We start from the raw sequence: 21,834 nt of genomic DNA, 5'->3' as shown, positions 1-21,834 counted from the left end.
AGATGATTGGCATCATTTGAATAAAAGAAACTTGTTAGTACTCATTATATTAGGTTACCTCATGAACCTCACAGTTCTCTCACCCAAAATTCAGTATTTGCAATCGTTATAATTTACCAATTAATAGAAAATCCAAGCAGCCAATCATTGTGAATATGATATTCCTCCATTTTATTTGGTGAAGGTTAATGTGGGTGTTTGGTAAAACTTATTTGCAACTTAAATCAACTTATAGCTTAAAATAAGTCATATTGGAGTGTTTGGTAAAAATTATGAGAGATGGATTATAGTTTAACTTAAGCCATTTCACCCACAATCTGATAAGTTGCCTGGGAGGTATTTTCCAACCTGATTATGTGCACAGCCAATCCTTGAGGCGTGTAATGACTTAAATGCCGCTCAGATATTTCAACTATTACCAAAAAAACCCACTATATAAGCCTTTGTCTAAGCACTGTTCACTTGTGAGAGAAAGACAGAGGCGATTTTCGGCGAGGGCGATTCCCGGCGAGAGCTCTCTCTCTCTCTCTCTCACACGCACACACACACACACACACACACACGATTTCCGACAAGAGCTCTCCTCTCTCTCTCCCCTCTCCCTCTCTCTTTCCATCGTGATCTGAAACTAGAAATCAACACTGTTCACTCTCTCTCCGCCGCCTCCCGCACCTGCATCGATGGCTCGCGCATCAACACCGTCACATGAATGCTGCTTCAGACCGGCGGCTAGGGTTTCGCAAACGAGAGCTTCGCGATCGGGATGAAGAGGAGAAGGATATAATGGTTTTGCAAATCGCCAGCTAGGGTTTTACAGCACCAACTGGTCGCCGATTTGAAACGGAGAAGAAGGGGGGCCAGCGGCGTACGGATGGAGGAGACGACGGGGGGCCAGCAACATACAGCTAGGGTTTTGTAATGAATTTTTTTTTGAAAAAATGAAATATCACTAAAAAAAATGATATAAATTGAAAAAAAAATAAAAGGATTTGTCAAATGAAAAAATGAATTACTAAAAATGAAAAAATAAAATATCAATAAAAAAATATTTCAATTAATATTGAAATAAATTGTGTAATTTATATCCATTAAATAAATTACACAATTTATTTTACAATTTAATTGTAATGAAAAAGAATAATAAATTAAAAAAAATAACAATTGTTATATTACTAATTGTAATGAAAAAAATTTAATAAAAACAAAATCACAACTAAAAAAATTTAATATTGTATATTTTTGTAATGAATTAATTATTAATTGATACTAGTTAATAGCAATTGTTGATTATTAATATTATTTCATACTAATAAAAATTAATTATTAATATTAATTGATACTAATTAATAATTTTACTATCAATTTAGACTAATTAAGCCATTAATTGATACTAATTAGTAATTTTAGTATTAATTGATACTGATTAAGCAATTAATTGATACTAATTAATTTATAATGGAAAAAAATTGTTACAATAATACTTCCATTACATTTTTAGTATCAATACTAATTATATTAACTTTTATTAATGAAATAATTTTTTTAAATTAAAATTGAAAAAAATGACAATTATCATTTTTATATCATATAAGGGCAAAAAGGTCAATTATACAGAAAAAGCTATTTTACAGTATATCAACCAAACACTACTTTGCTGCTTAAATTCATAATCTCACAGTTGTACCAAATACATTAACAACTTATGTTCACAGTTATAAGCTATAATATGTTAAGCTATAATCTATAATCACTTTTCCACAGCTCTACCAAACGGGGCCAATGAAAGGTAGAAGAGCAATAGAACATATTGAGTTATATACATGTAACCTATAAATGTAAATGTGTACATAGCATAGGTTCCATTGAAACAATTATTTATTCTTCAGGGTACACCCCTCCATGCCTTATTTCATAGGGAATCTCAACGTGGCTCTACTTTATTATAATCCATGCATTTCCTAATTTCATTCATTCAATATCAAATGCATTACAAACTAACAACATCAAAGTCTAAATGATTGTCGTCACTTGAATAGAAGAAAAAAATGAGTGGGCGATGGAGGCTGATTAGGCTAGTAGAGGGAGCATTCTAGAACGAATGGCAATTGCTAAGATGGCGCTAGGCCCTATGAAGGTGGAGAAGGAGAACCAAAATCTCTATATTAAGGACGTCTAACATGCATGAAGGTGGATCTTGCATATGTTAAAAAATTGATGTGTCATGTCACGTGTCTATGTTCATTCTTCTTAGGATTATACAGGTGAATGGCTCATAGACTTCACTGCTAACATTGATAAACATAAAAGCTGAATTTTGGGCCATATAGGCCTACACCTTACTTGGGAGGGCAGCCACGTATGTGCACTATTGGAAATAGATTAACAGGTTGCATAAAGCCTGATCAACCGTGCTTATCAAATGAACCCGCAGTTCAATCTGCTTCTCCAAATTAAGTCCTCCCATGAAAATGGGATTGTAGAGTGAGCCAACAAAGGAGAGAGGGCAACTCATGCACAGACCAACAATATAAAGAAAGTTTCAGCCTCCCTCTTGGCTTCCATATCCTTCATATTAGATTTTGTCAAACTGCTTCTGGGGACAACTTTGAGAGGGTTTGCACTCTCTCGGACTGTCAGATAATAGTTTCAGGGCTTCCCTCTTTTAGACCAAAGAGAGAAAGAAAAAAAGGTCCAGCGCAGTACTTTTGTTCAGCCACTGTTCTCCCTAATGTGTTCTGATACAACCCCAAACTGATTGCATGAACGTTTCCAAGTTGAAGACTTGGAGCGAGGCTTCTGAGGTAAGGGAAAAGAGCAGGTTTATTACGGCTTGATAAGCTAGAGTTCTATTAACAGAATAGGGGTGGTGAACAAGAACAAGTGAATCGATTTCAATTTTTTTTTCCTTGTTCATGGTGCAAGAGAGCATAAGGAGAATAATCAAACCAGGAATCTCACCTAGAATTCTACAGGAATAATTCATCAATTTCAGTTATGTTATGTCATGCATCAACTAAGCTTAAAAAGTTTCTCACAAGTTCTGAAAAAATGACTCATCAATTGGAAGATATATCAATTGGAAGATGCTAATAGATTTTTCCTACTACTACAACATAAAATTATTAGAAAATATCAATACCGTAACCACTAAAGACATGCTGGACTTAATAAAAAAGCATTAAACAAATAAAAGATAAAGCAAAGAAGGAATCATACACTTGTGGTTGGCGAAAACTTCTCGGTGACTACAACACCACTAGGTCCACTACCTTTGATACTGTAACCTTCCCTCTTGATTGCCAGGGTAGCTGGTTCCCATATATCAAGATATCCAGTCTGCACAATTAACATAAAAACTAAATCATTATATCAAGCAAGTGAAGTTGGAAAACGTGGATTATGGTAGGAAATTAACAAATAAATAGGAAGGACACAAAACTGATTATGGAATTAGTCATACCGACAAGGATACCCTGTAGGAAGCATGCCCATTATAAAGTGTCTTCTCTATGCAGCTAAGCATGTCAGGATCTGTGGCAACAAGGGAAAATGAGAAACATATTTTAATAGTAAAGTACTTGGGATATGTGGGGTTGTCCACGTACAAAGAAAATGATCAAGTACAAAAAGAATAGCAAGGAGTTCTTCGTTATATTTTGATGTCAAAGGGTGATACTCAATGGGATGGCCCCATCAAAATATAACAACCCAAGCACAGGGCAACCCCTTTCCTCCTAGAAAAAAAAAATGGAGAAAAGAAGCATATATGATTGTTTGATTGACTGTACCCAACAGGGATAAAAATCATCAAATTAGGAATGAAATGGAACTTCTAATTATTCTGCTTACTATTTGTACGCTACGTCCAACAACCAAATTCATCCAATCCCCGAATCAATGTTGCACTGGTAACTATAAGTCCAATATAGGCTCAACTTATCAAGCAATATAGCTTACATACAGAAACAATGTCATGGAGCTCTGTAATTCTGACATCTACTCCATATACAAGTTTAAGGTTTGGAATCATCTCCACTTATTATCTTCATTGTATAGTCTATAGATTTAAGAAAAATGGGTTGGAATCAGGAAATGTAAAAGGAAGCAGGAACAACAATCTTAGACAATACGAAATACAAAGCTGGAATTTAAAATAGAAGTTCCTATCAAAAGGCATCACACATGCCAGCCCAGAGGAAGCAGGCACTACAACCATATATATCCCACATTTTTTTTTTTTTGGGGGGGGGGGGGTGCAAAGAATACAAGGAAAATAGCAATCCATAACGGCCGCAAAGCTCACTATCTAAGCAAATCCTCCACAAAATGTACAAAAGTCAACACATCGGGATCAACCGAACCCGTCATCCAACTATGCAACAACATAAGAAGCCTACTTTCTAACCAAAGATACAAATGAGATGTGTTCCAAAAAACACGTCGGTTGAGCTCCAACCAAACCAACTACAACAAGCAATGGGAAGCAAGTAACCAAGCCTTCCGCCACCTCTTACCCACCCTTGCCCCGCCCCAACTAAGCAACACATCCAACACTGAACTCGGCTGCACCCAAACCAAACCAAAAAGAGCAACAACCATACACCAAAGCCGAGACACCACAAGACACTGCACAAGTAAATGATCCACCATTTTTGCATCTCCACAACACAAACAACACCAATTGACCAACACATGCCGCTGCCGAATCAAGTAATCAATAGTAAGAACGTGACCCAAAGCAGCAGCCCAGACGAAAAAAGCTACCTTGGAAGGAGATCCCATCGCCCAAATACACTTCCAAGGAAACACGCCACCAGCACCCCTACAAGCACCCCATAAAATGAAGACACGGAGAAAACTCCTTTAGAACTCCAAACATCCCATACCAAAGAATCCACCCCAACCCCCACATTCTACAACCTATACAAAAAGCCCAGAAGATCCACCAATTGGTCTTTCTCCCAATCCTGTACATCACGTCGAAGACAAACGTTCCAAACAACTAATTGCCCTTGCTTCACCCTAACCGAAGCAACCAACTCCTCACCATCAGTGGCAATAGCATGAATCAAAGGGAACATGGCTGCCAAAGACAACCCACCACACCACCAATCCTGCAAAAAACGAACCCTATCGCCTACCCTCACTTTAAACCGAACCCTCTCCCCAAAAACCTCCCTTCCCAACCAAATCCCCTTCCACAACCCACGACCATGAGGTTGAGCCACCGGCTTTGAGCACCACCCCCTCTCCTCCACATACTTCGCCACCACAACCCTTCTCCATAGTCGCTCTCATTCCCCCACGAAATGCCACAACCACTGTCCCAATAGAGCCTGATTAAACACCACCAATTTCCGCACAACCAAACCCCTCCTCTCATTCAAAGTACATACCCTCTACCAAGCCACCAAATGGTAATGAAAACCCTTCCCACCCCTACTCCACAAAAAATCCCGTTGCAACCTCTCCAACCTCTTCGCCACCCCCATAGGCATCACATGTACAGACATAAAGTACGTCGGAATACTTGAGAGAACACTCTTGATCAAAGTAATCCGCCCCCCTTTCGACAAATATTGTCGCTTCCATCCTACCAACCTCCGCTGAACTCTGGCCACCACCCCATCCCACACTCGTCTCCTTAAAGGAAGTCCCAAATAAGAAACTGGCAACCTTGCCACTTTACAGCCTAACACGGCTGCCAACACGGGCAATCGAATCATCTCGCCTACTGGGATCAATTCTAATTTTGCCAAATTAACCTGCAAAGCCGACACCGCCTCAAAACATAACAAAACACATCTCAAATTGCCAACCTGAGTAGCATCACAAAAAATCAATGCATCATCAGCGTAGAAAAGGTGAGAAACCACCAGGGAGGCAGACCCAACCCCCACCTCAAAGCCCGATAAAAAAACCCCTGGATCGCCTTAGAAATCAACCGACTTAACGCCTCCATAACCAGAATAAACAATAAAGGGGACAAAGGGTCTCCCTGCTGTAATCCTCTCCGAGTAGGGAAGAACCCCGCTAGTGTCCCATTAACCAGAATAGACATCTGAACAGTAGAAACAGTGTTGTGAAAAGCGCGCCTAGGTGCGAGGCGAAGCGAAGCGCACTGTTTGCGCCTGGACAGGTCCCAGGCGAGCCGACTTGAGTTAGGCACGCAACTTAGACGCGACTTGAACCAGGCCGCAGAGGCGCAAGGCGCACAACTAGGCGCGCTTGATTTTCTAACAGCTAGATCTGATCTAACGGCTACACTTGAACCCTAATCTATGTCGTCTCTTCCTCTCTCGCCTCGCCTTGGACTTCGACTAGGCTGCCCGACTTCTTCTTCGACTTCGCAGGTATGCTTCGTCGTCATCTTCTTCTTCTTCGCCATCTTCTTCTTCTGGTCTTCTTCTTCTACTTCGACTTCGACTTCTTCGGTTCTGTTTTTTTTTTTTTTTTTTGGCTTCAACTTCGACTGACTCTCTCTCTCTCTCTCTCTCCTTATTCTTCTTCTTTTGGCTGTTTGACTGCTCTGTTTTGCCGCGCCCCCCCCCCCCCCCCTTTTTTTTCAATTATGCCTTTGAGTCCGTTAGAAACAAAAAATAAAAAATACAAATACAAAATAATGAACTAAAAAAAAAAATAGACTAAAAAAAATAGGTTTTGATTCTGATTCTGATTAATTAACTAAAAAAAATACACTTAAAAAAAAATTACAAATAAATAATTATTCACAAATAATTAATTAATACAATGTACTACTAGTCTTTTTTTTTCCTTTATCTGTTAGGAGAAAAAAAAAGATTCTGATTCTGATTAATTAACTAAAAAAAATACACTAAATTTTTTTTTACAAATAATTAATTATTCACAAATAATTAATTTACAAATAATTAATTATTCACAAATATTCACAAAAAAATTTACAAATAATTAATTATTCACAAAATATTAGTATTTGTTGGATATTTATGTTTTGGATGTTTAGTTTTTATGTTTTTGTTTTTGTTTTTATTTTTATTTTATTGAATGTGATTTATTTTATCTTTGAAAATTTGAATGTTATGTGATATGCACTTTCATGACTTTGAGAATTATTTTATATTTTGTCTTGAATCTTGATTACTTTTTATTTTTAAACAAATTGTCTTAGTACTATGAATGATTAGTCTATGTTAATTTTTTTATTTTTTACTAAGACTGTGCGCCTTACTTCAATAAAGTCCGCGCCTCGCCTTGCGCCTAGGCCCCGAAAGACCTTCAGCGCCTTAGTGCGCCTTGAGCTTTTAAAAACACTGAGTAGAAATACAAAATTGTATCCACCTCCTCCACCGCTCCCCAAAACCCAACCGCTCCAACATGTATAGCAAAAACTTCCAGTTTATATTATCATCAGCCTTCTTAATATCCAGCTTACAGATTATCCCCACTGTTCCCTACCGAAGTAGTGAATCCACACACTTATTAGCCATCAGAACAGCATCCAAAATCTGTCGACCGCCCACGAAAGCATTCTGAGATTCTGACACCACTCCCTCTAGCACACCCCTATTAGCCAAAACCTTGGCCAATAATTTGTAAGCACTACCTAGAAAACTAATAGGCCGAAAATCTCGGATATCCTCCGCCCCCCCTTCTTAGAGATCAAAGCTAGAAATGTTGCATTCAAACTCCTCTCAAGCTACCTAGTTTGATGAAGCTGCTCAAACATAGCCAACACCTCCCCTTTCACCACCCCCCCCACAGTGCTGAAAACAAAGCAATGGAGAAACCATCCGAGCCCGGTGCCTTATCCCCAGACATACTCCTCAACGCACCAAATACCTCCTCCTCAGTAAAAGGTCTCTCCAACAATAACCCATCCGTCTCAAAAATAGAGTCAAACACCACACCATCCAACCCCGGCCTCCATATGTCTCCCTCATCACGGAAAAGATGCTAATAAAAGCCCACTATACCGGCCCTAACATCCTCTTCTGACGATAGCAACACCCCATTCCCCCACATTCTCCCTATCTAATTCAGCCGCCGATGAGCATTTGCCATGCGATGGAAAAACTTTGTATTACAATTCCCATCTTTCAACTATAAGCATCAAGATTTCTGCCGAAAACTAATCTCCTCCATCCGAGCATAATCTCCACGAGCCACTTCCTTATTTACCACATCCTCCTCAGAGAGATCCCCTTGAATTTCCTTCTCATCCAACCTCTGTAACACTGACAGAATGTTTGCCTTCTGAACCTCCAAACGACCAAAAACCTCTATATTCCACCTTTTCAAATCAGACTTAAGAAGTTTCAGTTTCTAAGCTAATCTGTAGCTGGGCAATCCTTCCACATTATAACTCCCCCACCAGCCACCCACCTTCTCGACAAAGCCAACTGCTTGTAACCACATGTTCTCAAAACAAAACGGCGAGGGAGCACGCCGAACTCCCCCACTATCCAACAGGACTAGCCAATGATCAGAAGTCGGATGTGGCAGACTGCACTGAAGCATCTGAGAAAAGTGCTCCTCCCAATCCCCAAAAACCTGAAATCTATCCAGCTGAGAACTCGTCCGGCCACCTGACTAGGTATAACCTCTCCCTTGTAATGGCAGATCCACTAACTCCATCTCATCAATAAAAGAAGCAAAATCCCACATAGACCTCCCCACCTAACTCCCACCAGTTCTTTCCATCGAGCTCCTCACAGCATTAAAATCACCCCCAACACACCAAGGCATTCCCTATCTAAATGCAACATGCTATAACTCCTTCCAAAAGACTGCCCTTTCCAACTCCCGAACTGGCCCATCGACCCCAGTGAACACCCACCGAAAATCTTCCTCAAGGCATCGGAACAAACAGGATAGAGAAAAACCCCCTACTTCTTCCTCCTCCTTCATCACCACCCTACTATCCCAACACATGAGAACACCCCCAACCACCCCTATAGCTGGTTGGAACGCCCATTCCACATGCCTCCCACACCATAATTCCCACACAAACTCCGACCCAACAACCTCCATTTTCGTCTCCTAGAGACACACCACATCCGCCCTAGCACTCTTCAATAAAGACTTAACCACCATTCGTTTACCTCGATCATTTAGCCCCCGTACATTCCAAGTCTAAATTTTCTGACACATGGCAACAAAAGTGGACCGCCCCGCTTCTTTCTTAACCGTCAGTCTCCTCTCTTATTTTGATCATAATTTATTGAGCACTCTAATCTCCGCAACTCCTAAACCCCTTTGTCTTTCTAACCAGCAAACTGCACTTCCTGACCACCCACACCTCCCCCTGTCCATGATGCTTCAATAGCTGAAAATAACTTCAGAGCCTCATCCTCATGATCCTCAAAGGATACTCCCAGAAATTTACTAACCTCAGATATACGATTTAGCACCCAGTCGAATACCTCTTCGAAAGAAAGCGGTTGATCCACATTGAAATCTGCACCCAACTCTAGAGCCGCCATCTTCTATCACCACAGATCGAAGCACCAAGGCCAAATGATCACCTGAATTTGCCCATCTCTCTGCCGACGTTGCATCAAACGACCTCTGCTCCCCTGATATAACCAACTCTTCCCCATGAAACTCCTCTCCCATTGGCCGAATTGGCTAAGTGTGCCTCGGATCCTCCATCCGCAATTTTCCCAGACTACGCTCCACATATTCCTTGGACACCAACTGCCTAAGGTCTAGGCTCACCGTCGGCAGACTGGGCTCCTCCAGCGAAGCTCGCGCCACCACTTCGCCTGTCTTCAACCACCTCCATTATCAATTTGGCGACTTGACCCAACTCCGTCTCGCAACGATCCGAAAATCCGAGCAACAGACGGATTAATCTGTTCCTCGATCTCTGTCGTTGGGCTAGCATTGATCCTCCCCTTTGGATATGGGCCTGATCTGGTAGGGCCCAGCCCACCACTCCCATTGCCAAACCTCCTCAAATCATTGGGGCTTAGGCTACCATATTGCTCCTGCGGTCCACCCTCTCATTCAAATTTGGGCCCAACTTGGTCGGGGCCAAACCCACCTTCCTCAAATCATTGTGTCTGCCCCGATAATGCATTTTGACTAAAATTGCACAAGATCACATGTAGCCGTGACTCCAACAATGTGATTTTTATTAGTTCTAACTTTTTCTAGTCATCATCCACAAAGTGATGGGATGAGGTGGTAAACAAAAGTTTAGGGAATTTGCTAAGGTTCTTGATAGGCTGCCGCAATTTTTCAAAGGAACCAGATTGCTTCAATAGGTGATTTTCCTCATAATATGAACAGAGGTGGAATCAGTTTGAAGTGTTTTTTGCACTTAGGTCATGCAATGTCAATCCTACAACACAATATTGTCACCAGTCACTACTAGACCAAGTCAACAAATAAAGCCATCCATGGATATTCATAAAGTCGTGACAAAAATAGTTCTAGCAATGAAGCCTAGAAGTCTAGACCAGATGTGTACTTTGATGAGTGAATCCGAAACGCACAGAAGGCAGCAAGCTACAGACTCGTCTTTTAAGGACAGGTAAGGTTGATAAGAATCAAGCAAAAGTTTACACAATTAGAAATCAAGATAGAGGCCCAAGGGCCGTAATTCTACGCCCAAAGGTCCAAGTCACATGCATCATTGCTCATAGTCTTAGTGCATGGTACAAAAAACAGTACAACAGTCTCAACCAGTGCCCATGGCTACAATCTCCTTTGTGATACTACTTAACGAAGGAACAAATAAGTTTTTTCACTAGAAAGCAAAGCAGTTGCACATACTGGAAGCTCACTAGAAAAAGTAGTTGCAAATGCCAAAAGCACCGCAGTAACTTAGCTAAGTTCCTCTCTGATCTACTAAGCAAACTACTTGAGACAAAAAGTATTTACTTCTCCATTAAGCAACTTCCCCTATCCTAGGATTCTCTAAAAAAATTTAACACTTGGACTTGTATCAACTGGCCATTAAAAGTTAGCTAGGATAATGTAAAAGTAAGAAATGTTCTCAAAACTAATTGGAATAAATAACTCATACTGTTTATCTGCACCGATCAACATTCTGAGTTGGGAGCATTCATCAAAACTGTAAAATCTCAACACGTCTTCAGATCCACAATCTTTTAACAGACATATTGACTTCCACATCCAACTCATACAAACAGTATCCAAACATACAAAACCTTGCTAGCCTGATATTACAACACCGTTGAACCACCAGTAGCCCAAAAAGCTTAAGCTGTTAGAAAATGAGTCCAATATTTTAATCAAGCTAGTAAACAGCCCCCATCACCTGCAATCTTGTCTCACATGTGTCAAGGCATATTGACAAACAGCAATCTGAACTGAACGATGTGCAAAACACACACACAACACATACAAAAAAGAAAAAAAAAACTCCAGTCCTAGAATAGAAAGTCAACACACAAAAAAAATGATCTCACAAGGTCAGATGCACATAAGCAGGAATTCACCTATTAATGAGAACGGGTTTTTTTAGGTGTATGAATTCTCTCACTGACAACAGAAATATTACAATTATAGTCGATGAATGGGTGAATCATTTCCAAGGTACAAGCAGCTTCACAAGATAAATTACAAAGAACATAAATTAAAACCGTACATTTCTCAACTAATTAGCTTACCACAACTGATCTTTCTATGTTCATTGGCGAAGACCTTCACAAGTTCACCCTGGAGATTAAGGGGGAAAAAAAAAAAAGAAACAAGTTGACATCCAGCATACAACCATGCAGCATAATTAGCATACATATCAAAGGAAGTTCCAACCATTAATATAAGTATGCAAGAAGTAAATCTTTGGTCAGCATAAAAATGTCTACCAGCAGTTTCTGAAAGAAAATATAGTCTCATATAACTATTCAGATCACAACATTATTACACGGCTACAGCTTGTAATCATTTTTTCCTCCAAATCTTTTGTGCTAAAAAAAAATTCCCCTAGAACTACCTGACCTTTTAAACTATATGCTGGCCATGACCCACCTCAACTGGTGTCATTAATGCCCAAAAAGAGAGTTGTGTAGTGATGATTTATTAGAAATGCAATGCGCCAACATCCAAACTCAGGCTAGTGGACTACAAGGTCATTGACAAAAGAACTCAAACATAAAATCTGTTGTATGTAAGATCAAGGAGCTTAAGCTAGAGTGGAAACACAATAAACAGATAAATAATAACTAATAACTAATAAAAACAACAGGAAAGAGGAAGAACAGGCAGATCAATTTCCAGCCATCTGTCTCCTTTCTTTTATGAAGGAATAAGAATAAATATAAATGGACACGTGTAAATTATAAAATACAATTTGTTTTTCTTTTCTTATAAGATCATTTAATAAAAAGGTACCTATGGAGGAAATAATCTTGTAACCCAACAAAGAAAGCATTCAAAAGCAAGCTCTTACATCAACCCACAAAACAGCTTATCCAACCCATCAAAGGACATTATTCAAACCATTTTCCCTCCCTGCAAGTTCCATAAAACAGAAAGTGGTACCTTTCCATCCCTTTTCTTCCTTCTAGGGATCTCAGTCCCCTCCCAGATACAAAGTAGATCAGCCACTACTCTATGAAAGACCCAAACAATCCCAACAAAAACAAAAACAAAAACAAAAACAAAAAAGGATGCCACAATTCTTTAGCCACCCAACAGTTAATGACAAGTTGTCCCAAAGCTCCCCTATCTCCATCCACATACAATACCAATTAGGAAGCACATGCAAGCCTTCAATTTCAAAGAATAAGAATCACACTTAAGCAGCTTGGAAGGAGACCGCACATCACATGTTTCTTTCTAAGGGAACCAAGACGATAGAGAGCCCACCAATAGCATTAAGGACTTGCAAGTTGCAGCAATGTTCTGAAACCCGGACCATTGGTCAAACCAAAAAAGTGACCGGGTCAAGGGTCACTGGTTCAACCGCCAGGACAACCAAAATCGACCCATAACATCATAATTACCTAATAAATATATTAAAAATTATAATTAAATAAATAAAATGTATTAATATACATTCATTTAAAATATTTTTATAAATATTGTTTGTAAAAATGTTAATTATAATGGTGATTGAGAGAAAATGCTTTGAATGCAATAAATAATATATATCTACTATATGTTAACAAGAAATGGTGATGGTTTAGTGTAAGGGAGCAACACGCTCATGCTTGAGTTGCTATGCTTGAACCCATCAGGCTGAGTTTTTCAACACCTAAAAAAGGCATGTTGGTGTCAGTGAAGTCTAGCCGGTACTCTTTAACCAAGGTCAATTCGTCCAGTTGGCCTGTTCAACCATGTGTATCACAAATTAAATTTAAAAAAAAAAGGTCGGTTTTCAAATTAAAACGAATTTGAGGGTGCATCCAGACCGGTTGATGGGTCAACTACCCAAACTAGCCGGTCCGGTTCGGTTTTAAAAACATTGACTTGTAGTAACCCACTTGATAGTCCCTTTCCGTCTCACCAAATTTTCCCTATTCTCTCACGTGGCACCAAATATAAAAGGACCAAAAGCTTGAAGATTGCCTCCACCTCCCAAAACATACTGATAACCTCAAGGTCATGTTTGATTCAACACCATTGAAAGATCAGTGATAATTAACAACTAATGCTTCCTTCTAGAAGGCAAGCTCAAGCAAGCAGGACATTTCCAAAGCATTTATTATGCTAGCATCTCACTATGTCCCTATCTCCTACATCAAAGTGAATGTGTTTAAAAAACTTATTATGCACCACATGAATAATCTTCCTCACAATAATTCCATACGAGGCATTAACCTTCAAAGACATCCAACCACCCACTCCAGCTCTGTGTTGGAGTGTAGTACTTCTAATCCAAATTAAACCACAACTATTCATATTAGGGTTCATGTTCATAAGGGAACTGACAGGGATTTTTACATGTTGGTCGTTAGGCTACCTAGCGCACCACACTCCTCCTTTATCCGGGTTTGGGACCGACTGTATAAAGATTAAACACTAAGCACAAATCTGAACAAATTTCAAATAGAAACCAACAAGGAATAGATATAAATGTCACTAATGCGACATGACCATAGGTATCACCTAGAATCCCATATTCGTCTCACAAATTTCTTGTCCTTCCGAAAATCCCATATTTCTTTTTGAAGGAATATATATATACATATACTGTCAATATCTAGCAACTATTTCCAATAAAAATCCATTTGGAGAAAGTTGTAGACATCTTTTTTCATTTTACCATTTCAACACAGGCATAAAGTTTTAAAGACCACAGCTCCCCAAGATCTAGAGACAAAACAACTATTATTATGTATGTGTTCCATCCATGGGAAAAGTTATAATCCCTCCGTCACAAAATATTAGTCCCTTTTGGGGATTCTTACTTTTTTTGATAGTACAATTATTACACTTCAAAAATATTAACTTTTCAAAACTACCCTTTGGTAGTACATTTTTTTGAGAATATCAATTGTCAAAATTGTACTTTTTGTATTGTTAATGAATTTAAAAGAAGAGCAAAATAGGAAAAATCATGTTATTTTAGTCCTTGATTTTTAAAAACGGACAAATATTTTGGAACAATGAAAAATAGAATAAGTGACTAATATTTTGGGACAGAGGGAGTATGAAGAAGAGAATATTGATAGGACCTAAGAAGAATTGACCCTTCTGTGGAGGTAGTGGGTCGTGTCTGACACAGAAAATCTTTTTAGACTCCTAAAAGTGTGTCTGGCACTTCTTCAATGTGTCATAATTAAAAGTCCAATTCATAATATCGGCCACTTCACTGACACTTCACGGACACTACTTGAACCCTCCAAACATGTCCCATGTTATGAATCCTTTCATAATAATAATGTTCTGCATTCTTCAAAACATAACTTATGCACTGGAAATATTTTTTGAAACATTTATGAGATTAATACACGTGTATTACAATGTTCTATAATTGTTTTTCATTAATTAGAATGTAATTCTCATGTGAATGATATCTTGATGTTTAAATTATGAAATTTAAGTTTTTAATCTAACTTGTGTTATATTACATATTTTTTTATTATCTTTGAATAAATTATGTACATTAATGATATATAACAGATTTGTAAAAACATTAAATTTAACATGTCTCAAATGTGTTGTATCTGCATTCTTTGAAAATCACCATGTCAATGTGTCCGTATCTTGTTCGTGTCATGTCGGATGTCGGTATGTATGCTACTTGGGACAAGGCCATGGTTCAAAAAATTGGCAAGTTCATATCGAATTTTAAACCTTCCAGTTCAGATACACCCCATTTTACCATAAGGATAAAAAATCACATATGAACTACCCGATTTGTATCACTCAAAATCCCTGATACCATTACATTGTGACCTCCCGACACTGTTATTTAAAGCCATGGACAGAACAAAACAAATGACAACTTCAGGAGCTTTCTTGACATAGATTATAAAAAATAAAAATAAAAATAAAAAGTGTATTTCTCAAAACTTCAGCTAGCAAAGGTGGAAGACATGGCGCTTGACAGTATCAAATTTTTTAGTTATAAACCATGCTTGCTTTCATAACAAATCATTCAACACACGTTCCACATGTAATGCACGGAGATATCTGATATATACAAATACTATCATTTATATGCAAATAAATTGTAATCCATCCACAAATACTATCGCTGATTTTGCTTCATAAAATAAAGATTGAGCAAAATATAAAGCAAACATATACATAAAAAGTGCTATTTGATAGTTGTAAACCGAAAATAAAGTTCCCTAATTCAACTTTTCCTATCACTAATACATAAAGATTATTAGAATGAACAAAAGAAAATACTGAACAAGAACGGCTTCCTTATTTTATTTGTTTTAATTTATAAAGCAATATTATTTAAAAGAGCATCAAGCCGATGCAAAACAAATACAAATAAAAGCTATAAACAGCCAAGCACCACCATGAAGAGAATCCAAAAAATCCAAAAAAAGAGCATAAATGCAACTCCACTTGCCCCGACACTATACTATACAAAACGCCCAGCAAGCTTTGTTTCGAACAAGACACCGGCTCATCCAACCCTGAAAAATCTGCCTATTGCGTTCCAACCAAATAGGCCACATCAAACACAAGGGCGCAAGGTCCCAGGCCTTCCAATGATGCTTCCCCACCCTAGCCCCCCTCCAACTCCAAAGGACACCCACAACGTCCCTAGGTTGCACCCACTCCAAGCCAAAGACTGCAAAAATCAACCCCCACAGCTGATAAGCTACAGAGCAATAAATGAGAAGGTGAGAAACTGATTCCACACTGCCCCGGCACATACAACACCAATTCACCAAGATATGGCGGTGGCAGATAAGATTATCAATCGTCAAAATCTGGTCCAACGCCGCCGGCCACACTAAGAAAATTGCTTCCTTATTTTGCAAAACAGATAATGATGACTTGCAAGTATGCTTAAGAAGTGAATCACAATTATTATTTTGTAAAGGAACACGAAGCATTCTGAACTGTCACTCCCTAAAGTCACATGAATCTGCGTAAAACCAGATCCTTGCCCACCCACAGGAGGGAAGCCTTAACTTTGAAAGTAAGATAATAAGATCAATTTTCCATTCACTAATTCGCTTCTTCCAAGCATTTACACAAATGAAGGCTCAATATCGATTCAGTGAAAGCGAGTCGGCAGTGAGGAGTGAGTGAATTTTATGTAAAGTCATGAAAAAAATAAAAAGCAAAAGCAAATCTGGACTGTTGCAATGCTGCATGTCACAAATTTTCACATCGTCAAGATGATAGCTTAAGTTACATCTGCCTTTATTGACCTTTTTCAGAAAGAAAAGCAGGGGCAATTCATGGGCATGAAATAGTGAAGAAACTGAAGGGTAGGAAGTGCTAACAGAATGGGAGGTCATGATTAAGGTATTTTAACATTAAATATGCACATCACCATTGGTTGCATATGGTACTAGTAGATGAAAATAGATCAACTCTGTTTCTGCCACACCGTTTGACAAGACTGATAAAAGGGAACACGAAGAAAGAAATACATTTATTAGGCATCAACCAGCATTACCAAAGACTCCAAGCTATGCATGGTGAAAAAAATATATATATTAATTCTATAGCCAATTCAGCATTTGGTGTTTGAGCACACCTTAAACTTTTGGGAACCCCAAAAGCAAAAAACAGAAAGAAAAAAAAACACACATCACAGAACACGTGCACATACATAAGATGCTGCATGCTAGCGTATACTTAGTACCTATTACCATACATTACCAAGGATTGGCTATTCCACTTCTTTAATAAAGCAGAGAATACCTTGCGTTTCCTGTCATCCAGAGGCTGGACTTCAATAGCAAGATATGTATCAACATCATCAGCAGTAACAAGGTAGTTAGGTTGCTTTGCCCCTGTTAACAAAAACTTCATATCTAAATATTTAAAAACACAAATAATGAAACCACTTAAACAAGATATGAAAGTAAGGAAGAATACCCTCTATATAGTTAAAAGATCCATCTTCCAGATGGCGAACCCACTGCAGGTGCAGAAGACAGTGAAAATTAGCATTGAGTTATACTGAAACTCTAACAGAAATTGCATAGTAGTATGCAATTTGAGGCACATCTAAGTAAGATTAATAACCAAAAGTAAGATCATTAGTAATAATAAAGAAGGAAATTAGAAGCACCTCAAAATTACAACTGGTTGTTCCGTTAATAGAGAATCCACTTGCTTGGAGATCATGTCCAGGACAAGCATCACCTGAAATTTGAAGGCCCTCTATAGCAGGTAGTGGATCGTCATCTCCAGCTGGATATTGCGGTTAATTTAGTGTGTGACAACCAATACCCACTGCTTCAAACTAATCAACAATAAGCTGAAAAAGAACTAAATATTATCACCTTCAGAGAAAGATGAAGAAGGTTCTTCAAGAACTGGTGCTAAATAAGGAGAATATGAGGAGGTGGGATCATCAAGCGAGGTTGAAAAAGGAGAGTTTTTGGAACCCCAGTTAGAAGGGTCTCTCTCATTTTGTTGTCCCTCAGCATCAAGCTCATCCATTTCAGTGCTGCTAACAGTGTCACTAAATGTCACCTGTTTAGTGGCGGTTTCTTCACCATAACGTGTAGGATGTGAATCACCCTGGCTAACAGAAAGCTGTGCTCGTACATCTTGGGATGCAGTATGCCTAAGGTACACAACCAATAAGTGCATCAACAAGTACAATTTTAAAAATTAAATCTTCAAGCCATCAAACGTTATATAAGATTGCAAATTATCAAAAACAAACTCTGCACAGAATCCCATTGGTGCAAGTAAATTCTATTCCAACAATGAATGAAAGGAATGGTATTTCGCGACAGAGGGAGAGGCAAGACGTGTATTTATTACCATATCAAATGCAAGCCATGCATACTGTCGTGCCAGCATTTAAGTGTGGATTCCAAATTTCGAACTAATGGCAAACATGACAACAAGCTGCAGTGGATGCCTATTGGGCATGCCAGGTTGCTTTATATGTTCTATGGAAAAAATACATATGACTTTGTGGACAGTGGCTGGTGAGTGGGATAGATGTGAAGCACTTTGAGAAGTTATGATAGACACTGACATCAATGTTCTGAAAAGCGGACCTGATCAGCCGGTTCATTCGGTTGACCTGCTGACCAGTCCTATTTCCGGCCCCCACAAACCACCAAACCCATGCAGTATATAAAACCTAACTATTTTGGTAAAACTGCATAAAACCAGAAACCCATTCAAACTGGACCCAATTCATTACAACCATCTGATTCAATCCCTAGCAGTTCTTTAGTTGATCAATCCTAACTACCAATGGAATGGTCCCTCTCAAATGATGATAACCTACAGATTCATGGGGCTACAAGTCTTCAACTCTTCTGCAGATTCATTCATAGGGCTTCAAATCTTTAACTCTTCTGCAAATTTAGATCTGGAGAATGAAGACCGATGGAGTGATGTCTATATCCTTCACTCTCTTCTCAAAAAAAAAAAAAAAATTCCTCTGCGTGTACTTTATAAATCTAGAGAAAGGAAGTAATCAGATATATAATATAATATAGAGAGAGGCAGAACAAAAAGCCAAAAACTCAAGTCTTTTAAATGAGGTGGAATGAATTGTATGCTAGTTGATTCCCCGGAGCGACATAAATGAGAACAAAGCCAGAGAGAGAGTCTTTACAAACAAACAAACAAACAAAAAGAAGTTATACATGTGCCTTGAGACTAGTGGATGTCTGCATTTCTGATTTGGGGATGGGATGGCAGAGGCTAGACAAATATTGACCCGTAACCCTTGACCGGTCCCTTTTCCAGTTTGCTCAACAGTCTGGATTTCAGAACATTGGCCAACATGGTGTGAAACCATCTGGGTGGAAGGGATGAGAGTAGAGCAGTCTTAGATGGAGAGAGTAACAGTGAAGAATCAGAGTCTCTAAGCTTGCTGGAGGGGAGAGTTGTGTCCTCTCATACATGGAGATGATGCCCTCATATTATAGGAGGTTTAAACCTTAAAGACCAGCGCACTTGAGTGCAAAGTCCCATGCGCTCGAGTGGAGACAGGGCAGGGGGCCACCTTCCTTGGCCTGACAACTTGAAGGTGGTGTGCTCAAGGGCGGAGGTACATCAAGGCAAGTGGGGGCAATTGCCCCTACTGACTTTTGGAAATTGCATTTTCGTACATAGTTTTAAATTATTTACATAATGTCCCCAAAGAAATTATGAAATTGCCCACATTGAATAACTATGGTTTGAAAATACTTTTAAATTGTGCCCCTATTTTTTATAAATTATTTTTACCCTTGTAATATTTACTTGTGCCTCTTGCAAATTCGTTTAATTTTATTTCCCCTTACATGTTTATTACCTCTCACAAATTGTGATTTGCATTGTTCCTCTCTTCAACAATAAAGTTCTCTCTTTCACAGCAATAACAAACTTCTTGGCATTGAATGCAATTTCGCGTTCAAGTCTTCGACCAGCAATAACTCTAGTTTTTTGTATGCATTTTTTCATAGCATTCAACTTTACTGCCAACAAACAAATTCCATGTATGGCTCTAAATAAGATTTTTTCCCCCACTAGAAAGAAAGTAAAAAAATTGACTGTGTCGCTAGGTGTGCTCTTTAGGTACGAAACACCACATCTCTCTATCGTGGTCTAGATTTGTCTTCTTGAAGAGATCTCTCTTTCAAAGACTGATGTACAAGTCCATTGAGAGAGATTATACAATGAAACCTTGATAAACCCTCCTACTTTAGCCATCAAACCACGAGACCCCACTGATGTCGTGTGATAGTTATGGGGTCGCTCAAGCACCCCATGACTACACCAATCTTAAGGGCAATCCAAAGGCTCTGCTCCCAACATAGCTTCATGTGAGAGCATCAGAGTGCCTTTTGATTTTAATGGAGACAACTCTAAAGGTGAGGGACTGATGCATACGAGGGACACGTTCAAATGTGGAGTTGCTCGACCGACTAGAGGTACCAAGCATGTCAATAGAAGTTGAGAAGGTGACGACCTCAACTCTAGGAACTTAGGCTCGAGTCTAAGACACCGTGTATGTTAGTCTAGGCTGGACTCAACTCTAGAGGGGAACTGTTAAGTTATGGGTCGAGGTTATTTTTGTATTTAGCTACTTATTAGCAAGGAAAGATCCAGGGTTCGAACTTTGGGGGTGCAAAAACACATGTAACTTTTCATGGAAAAAAGTTATTACAAAATTTTAAATTTTGATTTTTACCTGCACAAAAATGTGAATAATATTGCTATTAATCGGGCATTCTTTGTCAACATAATTGAGAACAAAAATATGATCGAACATTTTTTTTTTTCTGCATTAACCTAACAAAACTAGTAACTATTATCATATGTCCCCATCTACTAAAGTTAACTATTATTATTATAATATATATATATATATATATATAAACATTTCTGATAAGCTCAACATCAGAACCTCAATTAATATTTTTCTCAGTAACTGTGATCAAGTTAATTGTTACAAAATCATCTCCATCCAATTACGTAGTTTAGTTTTGAAAATGTTCATAGTTAAATGTATTTTTTATGAATAAAATAATAATTCGTTCCAATAAACAATATTAAATTTTATGAACTCAATTTTAAGAATGCCATGTTGAACGTACATAATACTTTCATTTCCAAACAATATTTTTGTTTCTAGAGAATGAGCAAACAAGAATGAATGCAAAAGTACATAAGCAAATTAAACTGTGAATTAAAGAAGGGGAAAAAAAAAAGGTAAATACAAACAAAAAAACAAGAATAGTAACAAATAAGAACAAATACAAGAATACAAGAAACTCTAAACAATACAAGAATACAACTAATCAGATAGATAACAAACAGAAGGGACCAATATTTGATAAAACTCGACTTAGAACTATTTTTAAAATTTTGTAATGTAAAAATTTTGGGGGGTGCGAATCTTTATAATTTTGAAGATGCGAACTACTGAAATTTTGAGGTGCGAAGTACTCTAATTTGAAATTATCTTACTAATTACTAGTATAATATAGAGTGATCAAAAATTTTGGGGGTGCGACCTTGCTTATTAGTATAAATACATGTGAGGGGGAAACCCTAAATTTTGAGTGTGCCTCTTTTCCTACGAGTTACTTTCTTTTGTCTTCTTTTCTTCCTCTCGACTTTTATTGCTCACCATACAATTCTAACTTTCTATTAGAGCCAAGAACAATCTTGTTTCCTATTCTTTTTTCTTTTTATGCTCTTAATCAAATTTTATTTTATATTTTTTGATTTCGTCCCATATATAAAAATAAATAAATAAAACTACCAATA

The 21,834-nt window shown here is 38.2% G+C and overlaps 1 protein-coding gene across 6 annotated transcripts in view; it reads right to left on the bottom strand.

The window, feature by feature from the left end:
- LOC114323252 (uncharacterized) overlaps window positions 1–21,834 on the bottom strand; it is a 56,903-nt gene that overhangs the window by 11,874 nt on the left and 23,195 nt on the right. For 4 of the 6 annotated variants that reach the window (XR_014340064.1, XR_014340063.1, XM_028270797.2 and 1 more), the window contains exons 12-18: window positions 17,889–18,175; window positions 17,675–17,796; window positions 17,479–17,521; window positions 17,302–17,393; window positions 11,622–11,670; window positions 3,461–3,531; window positions 3,217–3,336 (exon numbers count right to left, since the gene is read on the bottom strand). Coding sequence is in view for 2 of the 6 variants with exons in the window: in XM_028270797.2 (XP_028126598.1) it covers window positions 3,217–3,336; window positions 3,461–3,531; window positions 11,622–11,670; window positions 17,302–17,393; window positions 17,479–17,521; window positions 17,675–17,796; window positions 17,889–18,175 (784 nt within the window). In the remaining 4 variants the exon portion in view is untranslated. The remainder of the gene's footprint in view (window positions 1–3,216; window positions 3,337–3,460; window positions 3,532–11,621; window positions 11,671–17,301; window positions 17,394–17,478; window positions 17,522–17,674; window positions 17,797–17,888; window positions 18,176–21,834) is intronic. The other 2 variants (XR_014340065.1, XR_014340066.1) reach the window with 1 other exon arrangement.

This window comes from Camellia sinensis, chromosome 1 (assembly GCF_055761805.1).
Source record: "Camellia sinensis isolate YWXY chromosome 1, ASM5576180v1, whole genome shotgun sequence".
NCBI classification, from domain to species: domain Eukaryota; kingdom Viridiplantae; phylum Streptophyta; class Magnoliopsida; order Ericales; family Theaceae; genus Camellia; species Camellia sinensis.
The sequence above is the reverse complement of the archived record's forward strand: the minus strand, read 5'-3'. Positions and strand labels throughout refer to the sequence as shown.